At 38.3% G+C, this 24,783-nt stretch overlaps 1 protein-coding gene and 2 long non-coding RNA genes across 4 annotated transcripts; all 3 read right to left on the reverse strand.

The window, feature by feature from the left end:
* Nucleotides 1–1,162: 1,162 nt before the first annotated feature.
* Nucleotides 1,163–4,182, reverse strand: LOC114827442 (uncharacterized). The gene is made up of 4 exons (XM_070805577.1): nt 3,228–4,182; nt 1,833–2,876; nt 1,684–1,729; nt 1,163–1,462 (listed from the first exon to the last, which is right to left on the reverse strand). The coding sequence occupies exons 2-4, from the start codon at nt 2,177–2,179 to the stop codon at nt 1,316–1,318; spliced, it is 540 nt and encodes a 179-aa protein (XP_070661678.1). The 5' UTR covers nt 2,180–2,876; nt 3,228–4,182; the 3' UTR covers nt 1,163–1,315.
* An 891-nt stretch (nt 4,183–5,073) lies between these two features.
* On the reverse strand, nt 5,074–6,731 carry LOC139188303 (uncharacterized). The gene is made up of 2 exons (XR_011571669.1): nt 6,414–6,731; nt 5,074–5,228 (listed from the first exon to the last, which is right to left on the reverse strand). It is a non-coding gene; the product is annotated as an uncharacterized lncRNA (long non-coding RNA).
* Nucleotides 6,732–14,357: 7,626 nt separating this feature from the next.
* On the reverse strand, nt 14,358–16,057 carry LOC103426594 (uncharacterized). Of its 2 annotated transcripts, XR_011571672.1 has the most exons (3): nt 15,847–15,985; nt 15,664–15,757; nt 14,358–14,640 (listed from the first exon to the last, which is right to left on the reverse strand). It is a non-coding gene; the product is annotated as an uncharacterized lncRNA (long non-coding RNA). The 2 variants fall into 2 exon arrangements; XR_011571674.1 differs by lacking the exon at nt 15,664–15,757 and having other exon boundaries at nt 14,369–14,640; nt 15,847–16,057.
* Between the last annotated feature and the right edge of the window lie 8,726 nt (nt 16,058–24,783).

A 24,783-nucleotide genomic window follows, 5' to 3' on the forward strand; every position in this document is an offset into this window, starting at 1 on the left:
AAAAATCAATTAAATGTTGGTAAAAAGGTAAGTATTTTAGAGATGTGATTTAATTAGTGATTTTATAGGATTCAATTAAGGTTTTGATATGATTTGATTTGGTCTAGGTTTCCTTGTCTCATGGACAAAGGATTGTATTGATTTATTTTCTAGTATTGCTTCTCTGTGATCTTATATAAATACCTCTTCGTGAAGAATAATAAAGAAATTCTTATATTTGTTTTAAACCCTTTATTTTCAACTTTATACACTAATGTTAAAAAACTAAAGAGAGTTACTCAGTACTACAGTTCTGTTGATATTACTCTTCACTTGGAAGCGAAAAATCTTATATTCGAATCTTGTGGATGGCGAGTTCAATACCAAATTAAGTTGCTCATAATGTGGCTTAGCTGAACTCTCTCTCTTTATAATAAAATTATCGATGTACTAAAAAAAAAAAACTAAAAGGAAAAATAGAGAAGCATCGAAAGACAAAGATAGAAAATCGCTCTCATCAAGCTCGTCTTCGCAAAGGCCCCTTTTATAGGCCTCGAAGAGGTTTTTAGCATCCAACACTCATTTTTCCCTCAGAATTTTATAGCTTACAAACTTAATCATATTATTACGGTGGACATCCAAAACCCATGAATTTACAACACTTTCCGCTTGTATGTACTCCGTGCATGCAGTGCCTCGTTACAACTTCCGGGTAAAATTCGGCGGGACAAAACCTGGAGGAAGGTGTTGGGAAAGTTAATTCCCCTCGTCATGGCAAGCAAATCGACGGAAGAGATAGAATGCAACCGAAATGACAAGAAGTAAAATGCATAAAAAAAAAGAAACACGGTTAAACTTACGTCCCGTGTAAATTCTTGGTGTTCTTTCTTGCGATAATTTTACTTCTTGTCATCTCAGTTGCATTTTATTTTTTTCGATTGGATTTGCTTTCCATGACGAGTGAGATTAATTTTCCAACAAGTGGTATCATAGACGTGGTTCGGTGGCCATCAAGACGGAGTTTTGCAATCAGGGCGAAACTGGCTATTTTGGAGGAAGAGAACAAACGTCTAATCAAGGCCGGAGTATGAGTCTAAGTTCCTCAACAGAGAGTTTCGCAATCAGGACGAACAACTAGGTGAATTTCAAGAGCGATGATCTGCCGCGCCCATGATTTAGCACGTTTTGCTACCAAATTTGTTGGCTTTCATTTCTCCATGGATAGAGGATGAGACATTCTTGATACCACATTGTTTTAGAGCACCATCTTTTATCAAAATATTGGAAATTCGGCCTACACGTTATATAAAGCAGCAGTTTTCTACTGGGTTTACATTTAGGAGAGCCCTTTCCGTCTGCTCCTCCTTGAATGCCCTTTCCCTCTGCCTCCACTTGAATGCCCTTTCCCTCTGCCTTCGAGTCCCTTCGCATCCCTCTCTCTCTCTCTCTGTCCATCAGTTGGGCGTCTGCAATCGGCGTCCCTCTATGCCAAACCAAAGTTTTGTCATCAGAAACGACAACTCCAACACTAACCAAAGCTATTAAAACATACATCACTTGATGATACTTATTTCGTGTCATTCATTTCATAAAAATTCAATGCAATTCCACGTTTGTTTGAGTCAGACTCTTAAAACAAAAAAATTCAAAACATACAAAACATTTCTTTGACTACTTGATTAGGAGTGAGGATGGTGAATTTACCTTGACCATTGGATCTTTTCCTTCTGATTCGCTACACGGATAATCACTGAGACATCAATATAAATCAAAACCGTTATAAACAAAAGTACTGCCTGAATTCATTGCAAACGAAAAATTGAACACGGACACAAACAAGGGAACTAACTTACGGAGTAAAGGTGAAACTCAAATAGTATATGAAACCTGCGCCCCGGGTATATTCCACATCATAAACATGTACCTTCAAGGTATCGATACTTCTAGATCCTGGTTTACCTGGTTTACCGACAATATTGAACGTAGTGATAACCAGAGATTGACAATCACCAGCTAGAGATAGACAATCATCAGCCTTAACGCCACACTGGACAAAGCAGTATACATTGTTGCCCAGACTAACCAGATTCCCATAAGACGGTGAATCATAGTCTGAAACTTTCAAACCGCGCAACCACACAGGTTTGCTCAGAGTATAGTTAGTGCAGTCAAAATAAAATTCAGAAACCGGACCAGACATCGATTCTACAGCATAGATGTAGTCACCTGCAACTACAGCCCTCCCGTGGAAACCAGGATATCCATCTGGTTAACGTACACGATGCCATTTTTTATCACGCACATGATAAGCAAAAAAGGTGTTGCCGAACGAAACCAAAATATGACCACCACAGACTGCATAACCAGTTATGGAGTCAAACAGCCACCGAGTAAGATCGGGGTGAATCCTTGGCAGGTCTTCCCAAGTGTCCGAACCAGGATTGTAACACTGAAAGGGGCTCGGGAACTTATTTAAATGGATTGTCGTGTCCGCGTGATAATAAAGGTTGCCATATGCAGAAATGAGAGCTCCCCATGCTGTAAGCGAATCAGGGGCCTTGAATTTACCCATTAACTTGTGATGCGGGTCAAAAGTACGTCCCTTACACTTGGTGGAAGTGCCCCTACCAAGTTCCCATACAGGCATCAACATATATAACTTCCCCTTGAACCAATGACTTGTCAAGCGGTGCTGCTGGGAGGGGAGAGTCCAACTGTATGCATCACCCTTGCGGTGATTACCAAAAGAACGTACAGGACTAACAGTCAATTCCTTGTTGTTGGCTTGTGATACTTGATATAACTCAGCTTCTCGACTTTTCCTCTTAAAACATTCCACTAATACAAACACAGATTTGGTATCCATGAACGCGAAGATGGCGGAAAGCACCCTACACCTGCAGAAGATATTGAAGCAAATAACGTCAGGATGTATGTAATTAGTAGTATTGAGATGGCGGAAAGCACCCTACACCTGCAAACCCGTTTTAACTTCACACAGAAGAAATTGAAATTAAAATTCTGCAGATAATTGAATCACCACCGAATATCAGTAGATTAAAAGTTAAAATAATAAAAAGAATTAGGAACATGATAGGTAATAAATACTTGATAGAAAAATCACAAGACAAATTCAACCAAAACCAAAGTTACACCAAACCAGCAAATTCAGTGAACAATCACAAAACAAACAAGCAATTTGTACGCAAAATTTTCAGATTTAGAATATAGGAGCCGTAAAAACTTACCAATGGAAGAATTGGATCCGCAAACGGATTCGATCTGTACCAAAAATCGCCGCGCTCGACGCTTCTCAGGACCCGCACACGGTGTTGCTCGCGATTATCCACCCAGAACGCCGCTTGCGACGAGAGAAAGAGGAGGTCTGGAGAGAGAGGAGATGAAGATTGAACGCGGCTGCTAACCTCGCGTTGCCCCGCAATGGGCTTTGTATCCGTGTGGTACTGAACTCAAACCGTAAGGTAACAAATCTGACCCTTGGATAAACCCAAGGGCAGATGGCAGCTATTTGCAAAGGGTTGTGCTAATCACACAATCCTTCTTATTTACCTCGTTGTTAGTTTTTTGTCCATTGATTATTTTCAATTTATTTGATCAAAGGACCGAAAATTAACATAGTTGTGAGAGGTAAAAAAAATTAGGTTTGTGGATAGCACCCCATTACTAACTTTGCCCCAAAAGAAACCCTACTGCTGTCCGAACCCCGATTACTAACATTGCCCCAAAACAGTAGAGGAGCTTCATTACCGAATCCGAATAGTCCCAACTCTCTCTCATTCCACTTCATTCAGGACCATCTTGAAGAATCAAAACTTAAATGTAAGAATTTTTTACTTTCTACTTAGGGACTTGAGATATTTTTGTTTTTGGATTGTAAATTTGCAATTTTGAATTTCTCCAACTGATTTATTTATGATTTTGTGTTTTGTTTTGGAACATTCCCAATTGCACTGTTAGAACGTTGATCTTATTTTTATTAGGATGGAATATGATGAAATTAGCTTTGATTTGAACGAAAGTGTAACCGGACAATCGGTGCTGACATGCACCTACACAAATGTGTCGAAAGGGTATGTTTTAAACGGAAGGTTGAGGTACAGTGGAGGACCAACTCAACCAGTTAAATTTTTGCGGTACAAAAACGAGGAGATGGCAAAAAAAGTGTTTTCACAAAACATAAGCCTCCGATGCCAAGAAGAAAGGTTAATGATAGCATATTTTTGGTTAACCAGCCCACGAACTAGTCAGCACCTCGTTTGCTTTGAGCATTTTGAAGACATACCGACTGTCGAGACTGATGCCCAGCACAACATAAATGGCTGGTGGTGCGAAAATGCAAGGACTTGTTTCGTATATGTTATGGTGGGCATCAGTCTCGACAGCCGATGTCTTCAAAATCCTCAAAGCAAACGAGGTGCTGATTGGTTCGTGGGCAGGTTACCAAAAATATGTTGTCATTAACCTTTCTTCTTGGTCTCAGAGGCTTACGTTTTGTGAAAATACTTTCTTTGCCATCTCCTCGTCTTTGTACCGCAAAAATTTAACTGGTTGAGTTGGTCCTCCACTGTACCTCAGCCTTCCGTTTAAAACATACCCTTTCGGCACATTTGTGTAGGTGCATGTCAGCATCGATTGTCCGGTGACACCTTCATTCAAATCAAAGCTAATTTCATCACATTCCATCCCAATAAAAACAAAAATAGGATCAACGTTCTAACAGTTCAATTGGGAATATTCCAAAACAAACACAAAATCACAAATAAATCAGTTGTAGAAATTTAAAATTGCAAATTTACAATACAATTCAAATACAAAACAAAAATATCTCAAGCCCCAAAGTAAAAGTTGAATGTAAAAAAATTATCCAGGGAGAGTCTGTCTTCCACTTGTCAATCTCTTCTATGTTAGAGAGTTTAAAATGGGCATTGGCTTGCCTTGAAGTTTTCCATTAAAGATCGTTTGACAAGCTTGGATGACTCAGTTGCAAAATGGCTTAATGAGTAGAATAGATTATGTTTGACTTAATGAGTAGAATAGATTTGTTATTATGTTTGACTTAATGAGTAGAATAGATTTTGTGATTATGGTATAGATGCTTTGTGTTTTCGTCTTATCATTTATGTCTTCTGTGTTTATGAATTTTAGCTTTACGTTGGCAATGCCATACGTCTCCTTATGTTCCAAGGCGTCGTTATATGCCTTCATTTGTTGACAGTTCCATAATCCCACTGCAAATAAATAATTTTAGAAGTGATGAGTCAATAAGAGAAGTCAACATGACCCACTATTGTAATCGTTACAATGCATATTGTGTTTTCCATGCTATTTTTCTGTTTTCGATGCTATTGTGTGCCTCTAGTAATTGGATTTTTGTGTGTTGATGAAGTTCAACCTGACCCTGACCTGACCCACTATTGTATATCTAATAGTGTCGGCCACGGCGACCTCCAACAACAATGCCCAACCTCTGGCAAAATGTGTTTAACATTTAAAATTTGTTTTTTTTTTTCCAGAATTGAGAGTTTTCATCTAGTTTGTCATATTCGTGTGGAGGTGGGTGGTGAATGAAGGTACACTTGTAAATCATTTCAACCGTAAATCATTTCGTGTGGAGGTGGTGAATGAAGCTAAACATTTCTAATCCAACTCCGACCCATAATAGATGAGCAGCATTCAAGATTCCTAGTGCTTATGATGCAACTCTATCTCCATGTTTATACCAGGAAAAGGAAAACTCATGTATCTTCTAGAAATGCTCAAGGCACACTAGGTGCCGATTTATGTGTGGGCATGTAAGCAAACAGTAGCCTGTCATAACTTTGTCTTCCTCGCTTACGAGGCTTATATTCCGGTTAAACACCTTCTCTGTCCTTTCCCTCTTTTTGTACACTATAGAATTCACTTGTTGAGTTGCACCTACATGGTAGGTCAACCTCCCCTATTTTTATCCTTTTATGGACGATGCTTATGAAATAACCGGCTATCTTTGTAACTCAATCATTTAATTCATCTGCATCATTACTTATACTATAATGGCTAATCAAGCAGGTGCCCATATTTCCAAAACAATAGTTCTCAATCTTTTTTTCTCCTCCTCCTACCATGTATCAAACTTGTGATTCTCGCATAAAAAAAAACTAGAATGGAAATTATTTCAACTTTTCAAGCCACTCCCTTGAAATCTTCTGTGTCAACTATGAATGCATCTATCAAATGATTATATATTTTTCTTGAAAAGTTGTGTCTCGTAAGAATTATTCAATTAGAAATGGAGAATTGGAAAGCTTATCAAATCGTATAGACTATCACAAGGTTTGTTTCATTATTTTCAAAAAAATCGTAAACGTAGCACTTCTGAGGATTTTCCTTCTCAACCACATTAGCAAGTAGTTTTTCTCTAAATGTTTACATACCTTTCAATTCAACCCGCAACCGATTTTTCCGTGTTCTTGACTTATCATTCAAATCCCCATTGTTAACGAATTTGAGTTTCCCATGGCGACGCAATACATTCTCCCAAAGCGTCGTTGTATGCTTGAGTTGTCGACAGTTCATTAAAGTGGTTTGAGTAAATTTTGTGCAATGGCTAGAAGAGGCTACCATTGAGGAGGAGTGAGAGAGAGATTTGAACGAAATAGGAGGTGGAGATGGAGAGGCTTAAGAGAGAGGGGGCTCTGGAATGTGAGCTGTTTAGGGAGAGAAGTGGTGGAGCGGCTTTGGCTTTTGGAAATGAAGAAGAAATGCAGTTGAAGGCTAGCGTTTATAGCCAGCTACTAGGGTTTCCACTTTCCATACGTGTGAGCTCACACGTGTGTGATCTGTGACCGAGGTGGTGAATGAAGCTACTGCCAAGTGCCAACATTCCTAATTGGGACACACAATAGATGAGCTGCATTCAAGATTCTTGGTGCTTATGATGCAACTGATATTTATGGACAATTGAGGGATGATGTTGAAGATAAAATTAGCACACGTGGCGCAACGAGATGAATTGAAATCCGTTTAAAAATCTTAATAAGATTTCTGATAGATGTGGTTGAAGATAAGATAAGAACACGTGGCGCGATGATAATAACTGAAATCTACTCAAACATCCAAACAAGATTTTTGATAGACATGAACACGTGGCATGATCATAATCACATATTCTAAATTAATCTCATATGTTCAATAATTACTAAAAATAATTGAATTATACATTAAAATTTAATAAATCTTTGTGGATAGTAACATCCAGGTCAGTTACTATTCACGATGGGCAGTGGCGAAGCCAGGATTTGCCGAGGGGAGGGGCGAAATTCAAAAGAGTGTAATGTTCAATCGAAGCGGTTGCTTTCACATTGAAGAGTGCAAAGTTTTAAATCAATATTCATAACAGAAAATAGTCTCTTTACCAATGCGGTTGTAAGCGGTAATATCAAAGCCATGTAACAAGCTTAAATTGGTTAGGATTAGATTCTTAAAGACGTTAGGCGCTAGTTAGGCAGCGGACTGGAGCCTAGCAGCTAGGCGCCTAGGCAAGATTTAGGCAGAAGTCTAGATGGATTTAAATGAATTTCTTTTATCGTAAAATAAGCATTGAACAATATTTACATTACTTTAAAAAATTAATACAATATTTATAATAATGTGAAAGTTTATAATAAATAAGCTAGGAGTCTTAAAAAGAGGGGAAAAAAATACATACAAGAATAATAAATAAATAAAAGAGAGAAATGGGTTAACAAACCACAAAAAAAGATGGGTCAGAAGAGAAAAAAAAATAGTGGGGAAAATATAATACTTGAGTAGTCACTGGGAAGTACTCAATTTAGGACAATGATTGTCTGCCCTCCACTTCTGGTGCCCTTCCCGTGCCCTCCTATTTTGTGTGGTCACGGTTAAGCCACGTTAACATTTTATATTTTTTTTATAGATATAATAAGACAAAAATGAATTGTAATATAAAATATTGACATGGCTTAACCGTGACCACACAAATAGAATGGCACGAGGAGGGTACCGGAAGTTGAGGGCAGACAATCTTTATCCCTCAATTTACTGACCAAATGATATGGGCCAATAAAGTCAGCACAGCTGTCCCTTTAATTCTTTGTTACACTTTCGCTATGTTAAGAACCAAACATATCGACCAGCCTTTATCCTGTTTTCCAAACATATGCTATCATGCTATCCAAACAGGTCTTCTCCCTCACTGAAATACTACTAGCCTTCATCCCATTATCCCAAGCCATTATCCTCTCCCACCAGGGCCACCACCAAGAAGGACGACGATGTTGGTGACTGGTCTCTGTGCGAGGAAGTAGAAAATGGACAGCTGTGAAGTTCGTGAACAGAAAACCCAGAAAAACAGAGGGCGCCGTGAAGTTCGTGAACCATTATTTTCCGGCGAGGCGCGCGAGGGGAGTGGCGAAGACCTGGGGTTCAGTGGTGTTTCCCGGCGAGGGGAGTGGCGGCCGCCACTCCTCGCTCCCACGTGGCTTCGCCACTGATGATGGGTGGAGGGTGAATAGCAACACTAACAACCATGGGAGTTTACTATTTAAATGAATAGTGCCATCAGTCTATTCCGATATTCAAATCCACCCCCTTACTCCCTCATTTCACTTTATTACCCTTTATGCATTTCTCTTTGTTCCGGTTTCTCGGTTCTGTTTGACTTATTCAATATGTTTGGCTATTAACCCTATCATATCGTCAGTGGTCGACTTTTATTGATGAAAATCAAATGTGGTAAATCGTCCCAAGAACAATTTAGGAATTGAGAATAAATGATAAACAATTCGTATTGTCCACATTTTATGGGATGAGAGCCCCACAACTAGTCCCCATTCGATGATGAATAGCATGTTTTGTTTGACCGCAATTGTTTTAAACATTCTTATGCCAACCGCTGCAAGAGAAAAAGAATCAAACTCTGCTACTTGTACTGCCAGTATGACTTTTCTTAACCAAACTAAGCTACAAATCCTTTGTATCGGCACAATCCATAAATGTTTTTTAAGAAGCAAAAATCAATTATATGTTGGTAAAAAGGAAAGTATTTTAGAGAGATGATTTAATTAGTGATTTTATAGGATTCAATTAAGGTTTTTATATGATTTGATTTGGTCTAGGTTTCCTTGTCTAATAGACAAATTATTGTATTGATTTATTTCCTAGTATTGCTCCTTTGTGATCTTATAAGTACATCCTTATGAAGAAGAATAAAATTCTTATATTTGTCATAAACGCTTTATTTTCAACTTTATACACTAATGTTAAAAAACTAATGGAGGTCACTCCATACTACGATTTGGTGATATTTCTCTTCGTTTGAAAGTGAGAGATCTTAGATTCGAATATCGTGGATGGCGAGTTCGATACCAAATTAGGCTGCTCATAATGTGACTTAACTAAATTCTTCCTCTTTTTAATGTAAAATCATCGATGTACTCAAAAAAACTAGAAAGGAACAAAGAGAAGCATCGAAAGACAAAAATAGAAAATCGCTCTTATCAAGCTCGTCTTCGCAAAGGCTTCCCTTTTATAGGCCTCGAAGAGGTTTTTAGCATCCAACACTCATTTTTCCCTCAGAAGTTTATAGCTTACAAACTTAATCATGTTATCAAGGTGGACATCCTCCAAAACCCATGAATTTACAACACTTTCCCCTTGTAGGTACTCCATGCATGCAGTGCCTCGTTAAAACCTTCCGAGTAAAGTTCGGTGGGACAAAACCTGGAGGAAGGTGTTGGGAAAGTTAATTCCCCTCGTCATGGCAAGCAAATCGACGGAAGAGATAGAATGCAACCGAAATGACAAAAAGTAAAATGCATAAAAAAAAAATTAAAAAAAAACACAACTAAACTTACATTCCATGTAAATTCTTGGTGTTCTTTCTTGCGACAATTTTACTTCTTGACATCTTAGTTGCATTTTATTTTTTCGATTGGATTTGCTTTCCATTATGAGTGAGATTAATTTTCCAATAAGTGGTATCATAGCCGTGATTCGGTGACCATCAAGACGGAGTTTTGCAATCAGGGCGAAACTGGCTATTTTGGAGGAAGAGAACAAGCATCTAATCGAGGTGGAGTATGAGTCTAAGGTCCTCAACACAGAGTTTTGCAATCAGGACGAACAACTAGGTGAATTCCAAGTGGGACGGTCGCCCCGTCTATAATTTAGCACGTTTTGCTAGTGTTTGCATCTAAAATGTGTCATTCGGGCTAAATATGGCAAATATGGCATTTGGAGGATGATGAGGCAAAACATAAAACATTGAAGTTGAAAAAATATTTGGCTACAAGTGGAATCGTTTGACATTAAAATAATACTTTTCCTTTTTGTTTGTTTGGGTGGTGGAGGTGTGCCAAGAAATTTGTTTAATCAAAGAAATGCATGCTTTTTCATTGCAAGTGGATGAGAGACACCATGCAGACATTCTGGTAGAGGATAGATGGTGAAATGGGTCAACTTGCTTATTTTAATTATTAGTTTATTGCAAATGGTGGAGACATATGGTGAAAATATGTGGTGAAAATGAAAGTTTCCTTTTTTAATATTATTTCACATGCAAGCTGGCAGTGAAGTTTCTTTTGGGCATGCTTAATGTTCTCAGCAAAGGGCTCTCTCAGATCTCTATATAAAGAAGCAGAAGCACAAGGATTTTGGACACTCAACCAATCAAACAAACAAACATACAAACTCTGTTCTCAAGTCATATTTGCATTTAAAAACTGTAATCAGATTTGCATCCCATATGGTTCCCAAATTGCATGGTATGACCAATTTAAATAGTGGATCTGATTTCTCTACACTCAATTTTAAGAAAAGAAAAGGATTTGAGTATTAAGAGAAAAATAACACTTGGACAGCCAATGAGCTTCACCCAACTTGCCCGAATGGTTTTCCCTTGTGTTATCCTGCTGAGCAATTTCTCCCAGTTCCTTTCTTTCTCCTTTTTTCTTTCTGTCCTTTTTGTTTTAAATATCTGTTTCTATTTTTCCCTTGTTGCCCGAATCGGCTTTATATATATATATATATATATATTATAGTATATGAAAAGCACCAACAAAGAAAAATATAAAAAAAAAAGGTCTGGTTTGCTTTTTTGAACTTGCCCGAGTGGGCTTTTTGTTGGTAATTTGCCCGAAAGGGCTCTCTCTTTCTCATTCTCTTTCTCTTTCTCTTTCTCTTTCTTTTTGCTTTTAGCCCGAATGGGCTTGCTTTAGCTTTCAAAAAGGACAAAACACCAAAAAACAAAAAAAGCAGAAAAGGAAAATATAAAAAAATTGAATGTAGTAGCTTTTATCACTTTGCCCGAATGGGCATTTCTGTTGCCCGACATGGGTTTCTTTTTTTTATATGTTGCCCGACTTGGGCTTTTCTCTCTCTCTTTCCTTATGTTGCCCGAATGGGCTTGCTTTGTGTTGTCTTGTTTTCAGTTTGCCTGGCATTTTCTTGTGTTGTCCTATATGTATATATTTATAAATAAAAAGACAAAAACAACTATTAAGTAAATAAAATAAGATCTGGGCAGTTAGCCCGAATGGACTGTGTACAAGCTTGCCCAAAAAGGCTTTGTCCTTTATGTTTTTCTTGTTTTGGTTGCCCGACAACTCTTTCCTTTTATTTTTCCTCTTTCCTTTTTCCTTTTTCTTTTTTTTCAGCTTGCATGACAAGGGCTTAGGCCATCTCCAACCGAAGGGTCCAGAGGGCCGAAAATAGCCCTAAAATCGTCTCCAACCGAGGGCTAGGCCAGAGGGCTCTGGAATCTGGGAGGGCCCCACGGGATCGGAGAGGGCTGGAGGGCTGGCTATTTTTTTTTAATGATTTCCTATTGCTGTCGGTTATAGCCGACAGCATTAAAGATATTATTTTTTTTTTAATAGTTCTACTATTAGTGTCGGTTATAACCGACACTAATAGTTTGAAATGTTTTTTAATATAACGGCTAGTAGCCGTTGTATTATTAGGCCTCTTTTTTTTTTTAATGAATTTAAACTTCTTTTTTTTTATTTATTTTTAATGAATGTAAACTTCTTTTTTTTCCCTTTTTTTTTCATTTTCATATGAATCAAATTTTGTTTCATATTTTTTTTTCCTATAACTTTTATTTCACAAAATTTGTTTCATATTTTTTTTCAATTCTATTTTTTTCATATAACTTCCTAGGCCATTTATATAACATTAAATTGTAGTTTTTAAATAATAAATTATGTTTGGCCCTATGGCCCTTTGGCCCTCGGTTGGAGACGGTTTTTTGTGACAGGGCTAAAACGAGCCATTTGGCCCTCTGGCCCTCGGTTGGAGACGGAGGCAAATATGGCCCTGTACTGTTCATTAAAATATTAATATCTTGAGGAATCTTGGAGGGCTAGAGGGCTTAAACGAGCCCTCTGGCCGGCCTTCGGTTGGAGATGGCCTTAGTTTCTTTTTTCTGCTTGCCCGAAAGGGCTTTGTTTTATTTGTGTGTTTCTTTTGCTGTTACAAAGAAAAATTAAAAATGTCAAAAACCAAAATTATGTTTATTCCTTTCTTTCTTTATGTATGTTTTGCTTATTTTTCTTGCTTTCAATATTATCCAAAAACCACAACTTTCTTACTTTCTTGTTTGGCTTTCTTACTTTTGTTTTTCTTTCAAAGTCTGCGTTCAAAAAATCAAGAGGCAAAGTAGCTTTCTTTCTTTTTGTCTTTTTCATTATTTCTCTTTCTTTGTTTATTTTTCTATTTTCTAGTTGTCCGAACTGGGTTATGTGTTGTACAGAAACAACAGAAAATATAAAGATGTGAGCACTTTGTGAGTAGTCATTTTTACCCTCCTTTCCACTTTTCTCTTGTCCAACGGCTATATCTTCCACAAGTTTCACCCAAATTCATGGAATGAGGAGCTTTATAAAAGCCAAAATCATGGCTTTCCTGTGCAAAATTCCATCAGAGAGCTTCTCAATGACTATTGCAAGAAGAGCATGGGGTTATCTTGCCCGACTGGTGGTGCCCGATTGAGCCATAATCATGCCTGACGGGAATGGCGTCTTCTCTGCTGATTTTCACATGGTCGCCAACAGATTTCACACGTCTCCCCAACTTTCGCCAGCACCTACGACCAAAGCTCGGGCTACTTCAGCAACTACCAGTGACGGCTACATCAAAAGCTTCTGATTTGGCTACTATTAATTATTGGTGACCAGCTTTCATGGGTAAGAAAATAGAAGAATGGAGCTTCAGAAGGCCGGAGGAAGATTGCAGAAAATTGACGTTGCAGTTAGCCTGACTGGGTTTCCTTTGCATTTGCCCGACAATCTTTCACTCAAATGTAGCTGGGAAGTCGTCAAGGATGTCTTGTGCGTTTGTACGAAGGAGCTCTAAAGGGTCCACAGTTGAGAGATACTGATCGAGGAGCAGATGTTGTGGTTGCCACTGCTGGTCCCTTGGAATAATACCACTGGCTGTGAATGATGGTTTTAGCATCATCCAAGAGACTCCAAATCGAGATTATCTTCTTCGTGTGCCATGCTTGGAAATCTATAATGAGGTTGTTAATGACTTGTTTAATCCAACATGACAGAATTGTTTAATCCAACATGACAGAATTTACGAATTAGCAAAGATGCCCATGGCACTTTTGTTGAAGGAATAAAGGAAGAAGTTGTACTATTCCCAACTCACGCCCTTTCACTTATAGCAGCAGGAGAAGAGCACGGGCATGTTGGTCCGAAGAGACACCTAATACATTGAAATTTGCAAATCGGGCAAAACACATTAAAATTCAAGCAGCACAAAACAAGATTATTGATGCGAAGTGATAGAGCTATTATCCTGCCCGATGGAGCTTGTGCCCAATTTCAGGACTCAGTTTCTCTGCGAGTGATGCGTCTGCTACAAACTTTTGTTTGGTCATGCACAAGTGGAAGCCCCAGCAAATCCATCCCTAACTGAAACATCCCCTGAAAGGCAGAGGACCGTTAATACAGCACCAGCAGCAACAACAACTTTAGCAGCAACCGCAACAAGAGCTCCTGATTTTGCTTCCATTGATTAGCAAAGACATGCTAGCCACCAGCTTTGACGGATGAGAAGTAGTAAATGGAAGCTTTGTTCGGATTTGGGTTCTCTCTCTCCCTTTCCTTTTCCTTTTCTTTCTCCCTTATCTCTTCTGTCACCTTTTTGGCCGAAAGATACTTTTCTTTCTTTCTTTCTTTCTTATTTCTTGTTTATTATTCCTTTCTCTTTCTCCATCTTTCCTTTTCTTTATCTCTTCTGTTCCCTTCCCTTTTTGGCCGAAAGGTACTTCTCTTTCTTTCTTGTTTCTAGTTTATTACTAGCAATCGCGCCCGCGCGTTGCCGCGGGTTTTAAAAGTGCATGCATAAAATTTGCAAAATGTTTTACAAACATGTATGTGTCTTCATCGTATTTACAGGAAGGAATAAACATATAGAAATAACAAATGGTACAGTTTTGTTCTAGTAACTGGAAAAAAAAAACACAAAATTAGCAACAGGAACAACAAAAACCCAAAATCAAATAAGTCAAATTCAGTTTTTCATCATGATTGTGCAAAAAAGAAAATCATACATCACTAACACGCAAAAGCGATTCAGCAAACTGACTTCGGTCAGGTTCAAAAACTTTGGAAGCAAAAGGAGCATAATGACCTGCAATACACTCCACTCAATTAAGAAAAGCTGGAATAGTTGTATCATTAACCAAACTGATATGATCTTTGCCATGCAAAACATATTTGATACATCTATTTAATAAATAAGAGTTAACAGTTTCTGGTCTGCATTATCTCTGGAATAATACCAAATTATCCAAAAATTAGAACCAAACAGAGTGTTTGTTATTGATCTACCATATACAATATATGTATTGTTCTCCACCCATGTGAGAACGCTATTTGACAACGAAAGAAAACGAAATACCTCACCATTCAGAAAAATTGCCACCATCAATGTTCTTAATCCCCAATATAAAAAGTGCTAATTTTCACAATGGTAATTGAATCACACACCTTAATTCAGCATTACATCATTGTTTAATTTAACTCAACATATGGTTGAATTCATACTTAAGCTCTAATTAATCACTGAAGCTCTCAAACCTTTGTAAAAGCTTCAAATGATTTTAAACTAAAAGCTTCAAATGATTTTAAACACTCTGCCTTTCAAAGCCTTTTGATTTCTGCATACTAATCTAAAGAAAGCTGTATTTAAGCATTTAAGCTTTTAAATTTTTGTAAAACCCTTAACCAATTTTGAATACTTTCCTTTTCAAAGCTTTTTCCTTGCTCATCATCACTGACTCAAACCAATAACGAAGACAACTCCAAAAAATAAGTGGAAAGCACACTGAGTTTCTCTTCTTAAAAAACGATTAAAATCTGAAGTAACCCCACACACCAATCAGAACAAATCGAGTCTCCCTTCTTAAAAAACGATTAAGATCAGAAGCAACCACACACACCAATCAGAAGCAAAGCGAAAAAACATTACCAACTCAACTTATATCAGACTTTCTTCCAAACATATACAATTCTGGACCAAAAAATTACTCACGTGGAAAACCAATTTATTAGAACCATCGTAAACACAACAGATAAAACCAATTTGGCAAGGCTCATTTCAAATAAACACAAACTAAGAATCGAAAATTGCACATAGTTGTTTTAAACATACCTAAGCTCAATATAATTTCTTTATCAATAATCTGAAGAGGTAGCACATGATCAGCCTCCAATTTGACCAAAAAAATTGTCCCAACCTCCAGATCCTCAAAAAAATAAAAAACAGAAACAAAGAGCTTAAATTTCTTACCCTAGAGATCAAAAAATAAAGATCAAACGTTGAAAACAAACTGACCTTAAAATTTTGATCCCAACGATGGCAAGATGAGAACAAAACGCTGACCAACAAAGGGTTCGACACCGGAGAAGACCGGAAACCAAATCCCCAATAAAATTAAAGTCAGGATCTCTTTTGAGACTATTTTGCGAAGAAAGAGCAAAGATTTGGCAGCAAAAGAAGGAGCGATGAAGGAGAAAATCGCAGAGCAACGGAGATGAAAAAACGAAGAGAAAAGGTAAAGTAAAAACGATGCGGTCAAAGCAGAGAAAGAAACGATGAAAGACGCAGAAGGGCACAACCCACTTTCCACTGTAGAAAAGTGGAAACAGTAAGCAGAACAAAGAAGAAACCGAGGTCAATTTCGTCAAATCACTGTTAATAAACACTAACCAAAACTGAGTTTTAGTATATATAATTTCTCTCTGTCTCTCTCTCTTCTTACTCTCTTTATCTCTTCTGTTCTCTTTTGGCCGAAAGTGGGTCTCTCCCTCTTTCCTTTTCTTTTTTATTATTTCTTTTCCTTCCTTTCTCTTTCTCCCCGTTTTGTCTTTCACTTAGCCCGAAAGGGCTATACACACACACTGTATTATATTGCATAAAAGTTACAAAGAGAAGGCACTTTGCCCGAATGGGCTGTATATATTACGGACTTGAATTGTCTGCCCTCCTATTTAGGTGCCCTTCCTGTGTTCTCTTGTTTTGTGTGGTCACGGTTAAGCCACGTCACTATTTTATATTATTTTTTTATAAAAATAATAAAACAAAAAGAAATAGTAATATAAAATGTTGACGTGGTTTAACCGTGATCACAAAAACAGGAGGGCACGAGGAGAACACAGAAATTAGAGGGCAGACAATCCAAGTCCATATATTACTGTTGACCCTAGAAACTACAAAGCCTACGTGGCGCGCAGGCCGAGTAATTAATGAGCTAACTACGTCATTCGGTGAATGCGGGGCGTGCCAACTCGTCGGCCGAGCTCGGCCGAGGAGTAAATTTGTTGATGTTGCGTTGGGTCGCGCTACTGACTTCTGCGTCTTGCGATTGCGGCCGAGAAAGGAACACGTCTCGGCCTCTTGGGCTCTCGAACCTGAAGACAAGGTTACTATTCTTACGAAGTTCAATATCAAATTCGGCTTTCAATGTGCCGAATGTAATAACTGTAACACCTCACTTCGCCGAGAAGGCTGATGAGATGACCTTGACCAATAAGGATTTAGAAACCCTTCTCGACCGAGACTTGGATAGGTAATCAATCGTTCTCGCCGCAGTGCTGTTGATGCCAACGGAAGGTACTGCGAGACTGACTGACTCTACGGTGACAGAGCTATCTATGCCGACTTAAGATATCACCGGTTGCTTCCACAGTGCTGTTGATGCCAACGGAAGATGTGTCAGCGAAAAAGGAAAAAGAAAAATCACAAGTTGTGAGAATTTGCGCAGGGCAATTTTGTATTGATTTTGTGGGGGCTTCTCTTCGTTGCTACTGCCTCTGTATTTATAAGAATGTGCTGCCGAGTATTGCGTGAGAATTTCTTGACGTGGATCAGACTCTTATTTCAAATTCCCATATCTGACGTGACTTGATCTTTAAAGGATTTGATCTTTGGTGACGTGGCTTCACCACTTGCTTTCCTCCATCCATCTTCACGGAACCAACCCAAGAAATAAGCATTAAAAACCTAGCCTACCTTATCATCACATCACCAAAAAGACCTACGTTCCTAGGCTTCCTTTAAATGAATATTAAATTCATTTTATCTCATAATTTCATCCCATCCATGCATCATGCATGCATCTCAACAAACCATCTTGATCGATTCCAAGCTACGTGCTCAACAACATTTATCCACCATTTATCACCCACTTTTAAATGGATAATAACAATAAAATACTCCGATGCTCTAATCTACCTCACGTTTAAATCCCAAGAACCCCAAATTAAATAGAACTGTACTGCTCACTTTGAAGATATAATTTGCACCTCATCTTGTACAAGAAAAAATCAAGATAATTTTTTAAACGATAAATATTATGATAAAAATCATAATATTATACTTTAACAATAAAAATTATCTCTACTTTTCCATCCGACGGTTGAGAACTACGTTTACTCAACGGCCTTGATTACATGGGCCGATGATGTAAATTTGGGTCCAAACATTGCCCCCCAGTTTCCTTGAACTTCTGCTCGTAAGTCGAATGATCATGGAAATTATTCATCAACGCATATCAAAATCTTTCTCAACTTCGGCTAGATGGCTTTGAAACTCACAACTCCGCCGAATGACTAGGAAAAATATATTGCCGAGAACTATTGAGGAACCACCGCCGAATACAAATTTACTCGGCAGAAGCTAAAATATTTATCATCACCTCTGTTCTGCCAATGTCATGATCTTCCTCTGCCAGTGTCGTGAACTACCGCAGCTCTCGACTGTTTTAAAAAAAAAAACTGGGGCCGAGGTTGAGCAGAATTTTCCATAGCAGCTCGGCCTGCCTATATAGATATATATATTGAGCCGAGGTCGAGAAGCTTGAAACGAATAATATCACCATATTTGAGTCACATCAAATCTTTCTACTTCACCATATCATGTCAGGGAAAGTGGAATAAAAATTTTAAATCCACCTTTCTTTGACTAGTCGACCAACTTATTAGTGGGCAAATATAAGACCGAGAAAATTTTCGTCGCGCTCGACCAACAACCCTCGGTCACCATTCCTTGACTGAATGCCACTGATCAACTCATATATTTATCGTCGAATGATAACAGCCGAAGGTGAGAAAAAATGTGCACCATCTATGAGATAGCAGAAAGGCTGCAACAGAGAGCAGAGAGCAGAGCCGAGAGCACCAGATTAGCAGAAAAGAAGAGAAAATTACCACAGCTTTCACTACCGAGAAGAAAAGGATGCCGCGTATATATATATAAGTAGCCTGATGTCTGATGTGATCGGCCAGCCGTGTAGTTGGCATATATATATATATCTTTCCTTCTTGATAATAGCACCCCAAAGCAAGCTGTAAAGCTCCATCACATCTTTTCTTCTCTCTCTCTTTTAGTCAACCACTTTTGCCAAAATACCTGCCACCCTTAGGTCTAGGCTTTAGGCTTAAAGCCTGTCTTCAGTTTGGACCTTTCAAAGCCCCATACTTATATATATATTCATGAAAATTCGGCCAAAAAGTAGTTACATAATATATATATATATATATATGTTTTGACCGAGGCCGAGGTTTTGTAAGCAAAGTCCACAAATAAATGTATTCGGCCAAAATAATCAAACAAGTGTATTCGACCAAATTTTTATTCGGCCTCGGCCTAGACGGCCGAAATGCTTTTTTTTTTTTTTTTTTTTTTTTTTAAATCAGCCTCTTTATATATGCTCATCCTCGGCGAGAAAAAAAATTTAAACCGCCGATTATATCTGTGTTGCCCCCTTATTTTCTTATGCATCGGCTTGCATAGCCGTATGTTTAAGAAAATAATTTATTATATATATATATATATATATTTTTTTTTTTTTGTTAGTAGACAAAGAAAAGTGGCCGAAGCATAATCAGGAGGAGGCCAACAATGCTTTATTCCAAACCGAGATTTTTGTATATCAACACAGCCAATCAAATTTTGCATTGAGCCGAATAAAAAATGATCTCCAAATATTTCTGACTTGGTGAAATATTTTTTATTTTCGGCCGCCGAATGTGTTGAACAATTATTATGTCCCCCAGGCATAATTTCGGCTTTTAATTCAAATAACTTGGCCGAATGAGATTCCTCCTTATCGGCTTCATCACTAATAATCATATCGATTGGCGTGGTTTTTCTGGCTAGGCCTATGTGACACACCCCGTCCCGAAGGAGGGCATGCTGGCCGTCACGTGAGAATGACGTAACCATTTGCACAGTACGGAAGCTTTAAAGATACAATTTATAAGTTGATACACCCGAATTTTGTCCAATCTGTCAGAACACCGTCGAATTCCTCGTAGTCACCACACCTTTGTGATTCCTGAACCTGGAGGGGCGCAAAACCAAAATTGAGTGGGTCAGTAAAACAATTCTTTTCCAAATCCAAACATTTCTCAAAACGTTGTAACCCCTCTCCGTAAAACCTGTATACTTTCCCAGAAATGTAAAATATAAATATACATATATATTCTCAAAACTTCAATTCACTTTTTCAACATTTTTCATATCAGTTATGCCATGCCATGTCTAAAATCAACAGTTAAGTATGGATGCATCAACAATAATCATATCAGGTGCAAGAAAGTAATCAACCGGAGGCCCTCTAATAGCCCTGCACGGTTGAACCTAGAGCTCAAAATCTATCACTCTCACTCTGCCGGAGTCACCTCTGTGACCTGTCCGGCCTTCTGCACACAAGTTACGCTCTAGTGCTTTCTCATCAATCATCTGTGCACATAATCTAAGGTCACCCACCAGTCGAAATCTCACTAACACTCTTCGACTGGCCCGTCGCACCCACTCCGCGTGGACTGTGCGACCAGCATCTACTTGGATCCAAGGTGAGCGTGCGATGCGGTGAATACTATAAGCACTAAACCATGGTGCAGGATTTGAGCTCAATATATATCAACATCATCATAACAGTATTTAAATACTCACCTGATACTCACATGTGCGTCTGCCGCACCAATTCATACATATGCATCATATATCAATTCATATCCTTTCATGCATGGCAATTCGATTCACGTTTTTCATATAATTCTATATACTTTTCGCATACTTCTATGCATGGCATTTCAACTAATATATCTCATATACTTTTATACATTTTCATTTAAATCATAATTTCATGCATTTTCAATTTCTGGGAAAACGGCAAGTATATATGTATACGGAAAACAAAACTGCCCACTCACAGATTACATCGACGTCTCGTAAGTCCCTGAGCATCCCTTGGCCATGCCCGATGCCCGCATAAACCTCACCTATACAAAAGTAACCAATTTGACGTTATTTAACGCCTAACCCAAATCTTAGTTAATAACTCCTCATATATTGCTCAAATTGGGTATATGAATATACCACCGTGACCTACACAACCTCAGGATCATCCCCATATTTTTAAAATAATTTTTGGAGGTCTCACGCGCCCCCACGCGCCTGACGTGGCACGGACCTACGCGCCCCCACGCGCGGCCACGTGTCGTGCACACTGACGGTGTCAATTGACGCCGTCAGGAATATTCCGTTAAAATCCCGGAATATTCCGTTAACTTAACCGGATACCGTTACTGCCGTTAGGAATATGCCGTTAAAAATAACGGAATATTCCTTCTTCTTCTCCGGTCGTCCCTCGCCGGACTCCGGTCACCGGAAACTGGGGAATATTTCAAATCCACTATTCTCCTTCGTTTTTCATCCAAATTTCTCGAATTTTACACCAATTTGAAGCCCTAAACATCTACTTTCACGTTGGACTAGTTTTAGGGCCTAAAAACTACGAGATCAAACTTTTCAAAAATTCAAGAAATCGGCCAAACTTACAACTCGTGATCCCGACGTCCAATCCATGCCAACGAAGCACTCCGAGCTTCCTTGTGACTTCCTAAAGCTCACGGTGAGTTTGGTTTCACCTAAAACAAAGCCAATTCGAAGTTCATGAACAGTGCTCTTCACGGGAACTTTGAAACTAGGGTTTTTCCGAAGCAAAACTTACCTGAAATGGATACCATCGTGATCGTGGAGGTTCCAGGAGTTTGATGGTGGTCTTAACTCCGTCGTTGGTAGAAGTTTAGGGTTGTTTTGTGGTTGGTTTGTTCGAACGGAGAAGAAGAGTGACAGAGAGAGCGAGAGAGTCGTGAGGGAAGAGAGAGAGACAGTATGCAGAAAATAGGGAGAGGATTGAGGGATGTGGGGATCCTTCGTGGTCCTTTTCCAATCCCCAACTCCAAACCACAAAATTTTAACCTAAAAATCTAAGTTCCATCCTTAATAAATTCCATTTTATTTTCAAAACTTAGGAACCTAGATAATTAACAACTTGAGCTTCACATACTTAGTATTTCTTAAGGGCAATTTCGTCCATTCACAGCCACGAATGTAATATTTTGGAACGGGCTGTGACAATCTCCCCTCCTTATAGAATTTCGTCCCCGAAATTCCAGCAACCAACTAAATCAACCATACTCCAACAATCGCTTCGGGTAAATCTCTCTCATCCGATTCTCTTTCTCCAACATAATTTTCTACTGAATGATTTCCTTCACAAAACTTTTACCACTTACTCTGTCTTACTTTTCAGGACCTTCTTTTTCCAATCCAAAGTCGTCCTTGGTTCCTTATCAAGTCGAATCCAATTTAATTCTCAATAGTTGCACCAGAATCTCATGTGACGAATCTGCCACCTAGTGACAACGTATCGAACCCAAAATACATTATGTGCCTTAGCCAATTCTGAAGGCATCACAAACTTGTATGCAACTTCGTCGATTCCCTTAGTGATCAAAACAGACTGTTGTGTTTAAGTCTTATCTTATCTTCCTTTCTGAATCTTACTATTTCTGTTCATGGTGAAATTCCAAAAATATCAAACCATTTACCTTACACACTAGATTAGTGGCATATCCATCTGTTGATCTCTTTTGCCATTCCTGGTTACTTCAGGTTAACTTAATCACCTGAATACTTTGAGGAGACTCATCCATAGTCTCAGGGTCTACTAAAACTCTTTCGTGATGGAATCTTTCTTTACCCAGAAGCATTCCATCCACAAATCCGCAAAAATCGACACACATGACACATTTCATGGACCTTATGGCGTTATTTCGGAAACTGCGCACCCAACATACTTAAGAAACTCAGCAGTTCCGTAATCCAATTCTCTTTCCATAAAACAAATAAGTATCGTTGCTCTGTCTGGGAAAAAGTTATTACTCAGCACTGGAGTAATTGTACTAACTTGGTACATTGACCAACTATCACTTCAAATTCGATCATAACCATCCTATGTACAAGGAAACTTGTACACATAATCCAAAGTAATATCTTTCCATTTCCACTGCGAAACAGAAAATAGTTATCTCAATCCAAAGGTTTATCTCTTTCTGCCTCAATCTGCTGACCAAATAAAAATGTCGAATGGTATGATAAACCTTATTACTTTCGGAATATTGCAGAAGCTGAACAGTGTACTTCGTCCAAAATTACTTACTTTAAATCCTTAGCATTAGGCACATACTTTTTGTTTTCTTGTATCCACATACCATTTGATTCACGAATCATGTACTCATTCTTTTTCCTTTCTTTCTCTGCCTTGGTTAATTCTTAAATTTCTTCGTTAACCATTTGAGTCTCGAGTACGACCTTACCAAACAGGCCTAACTTGAAAATTAACAAGTATAACTTCTTCTCGATCTTCCATTCTTAATTTTTCTTCCGTTGGTTTTCAATCCACAAGATGATACTCTTGGCAACGTGCCAGACATTAATCTTACTGCAATCTTTTCACCAAGTGTATCAGCTAGAACAATTTTACGATCACCCTAGTCGTACAATCATATACATTAAACAATTCAATTTACCTTCGCTACCTCAGATCAAAATCCTTCCGAGTAATGGATATTGAAGACTTTTTGGATTCGTAAAAATCTTGCATTCTTACCAAATATAATGCCTTCATAACTTCACAGCAAGAATGGTAATCATGACTTCCAAGTCACTCGTAGGGTAATTCATCTCATGAGGTTCCTTTTATCGTGAAACGTATGCAATCACCCTAACATTTGCATCAACATGCCTCCAATACCATTCAAGAAACATCACTAAAAATTTATGATTACCACTATTCTTTGGGAATACCAAAATACGTGCATGAGTGAGGAAATACTTCAGTTGTTGAATCCTTTGCTCACAATTTCCTTCCCACTCATACATAACCTCTTTTCTCAACAGTCTCGTCAATGACAAAGCAATGACTAAAAACTCTTTCACAACCATCCAAAATAGCCTGGTAAGTTAAGAAATTCCGAATCTCAATTACAGCTCGTGGTTGTTCCAATTCCTCAATTTCTGCTACCTTTTAAGAATTCATTTGAATACCTTAAGCAGATATAACCAATCTCAGAATGCCACTTGATTCATCCAACATTCGCATTTGCTAAACTTAGCATACAACCAACGTTCTCTCAATCTTTGCTTCATCGACTTAATACGTTTACATGCTCTGCTCTGGCTCAGAATATGCCAGAATATCTTCAATGAAAATGATATCAATTTATCAAGGCATTATTGGAATACTTCATCCATCAACTCATAAAACAGCATGAGTATCCACATAGCAACACCAAACTTTATAAGGACCATAACAAGTCCAGAAAACCATCTTATGATCAACGTCACTTATAATATTCAATTGGTAGTAACCAGATCTCAATTCAATCTTTGAATCTTCGCAATTACTTCTGAGCTGGTTAAATAAACATCAGCACATCACCATGGATAACGGTTCTCAATCGTTACCCGACTCCATTGTCTATAATCAATGAACAGTCTCAAGATCCATTTTCTTCCTCACTAACAAACTGGGGCTCCTCAAAAGTGTTGTACTAGGTTGAATAAAACTTTTATCAACCAATTCTTTCAACTGAATTTCCAATTCCCTTAACTCATCATGAACCAATCTTTAACATAAATTTATACCTGGCAACAATTCAATAATGAACCTCATATCTCTGCCTGAAGACAATCCAGATATACTTTCAGGGAAGACATCAAGAAAAGTCTAACCCTTTCGACATTATTCACACTACTCCAAACAATATCATTTAGCACCACATGAGCTAAGTATTTTTGGGCAGCCTTTCAAAACAATCTCTTTGCTTTCACAGCATAAATAATGGCTGAACTCACTTCACTTTGCATGCCCACTCATTAAGGTAACCTCTGATCATCCAGATCGATGGAAAATGACTG

The sequence above is a fragment of the Malus domestica genome, chromosome 02, assembly GCF_042453785.1.
Source record: "Malus domestica chromosome 02, GDT2T_hap1".
NCBI lineage: Eukaryota > Viridiplantae > Streptophyta > Magnoliopsida > Rosales > Rosaceae > Malus > Malus domestica.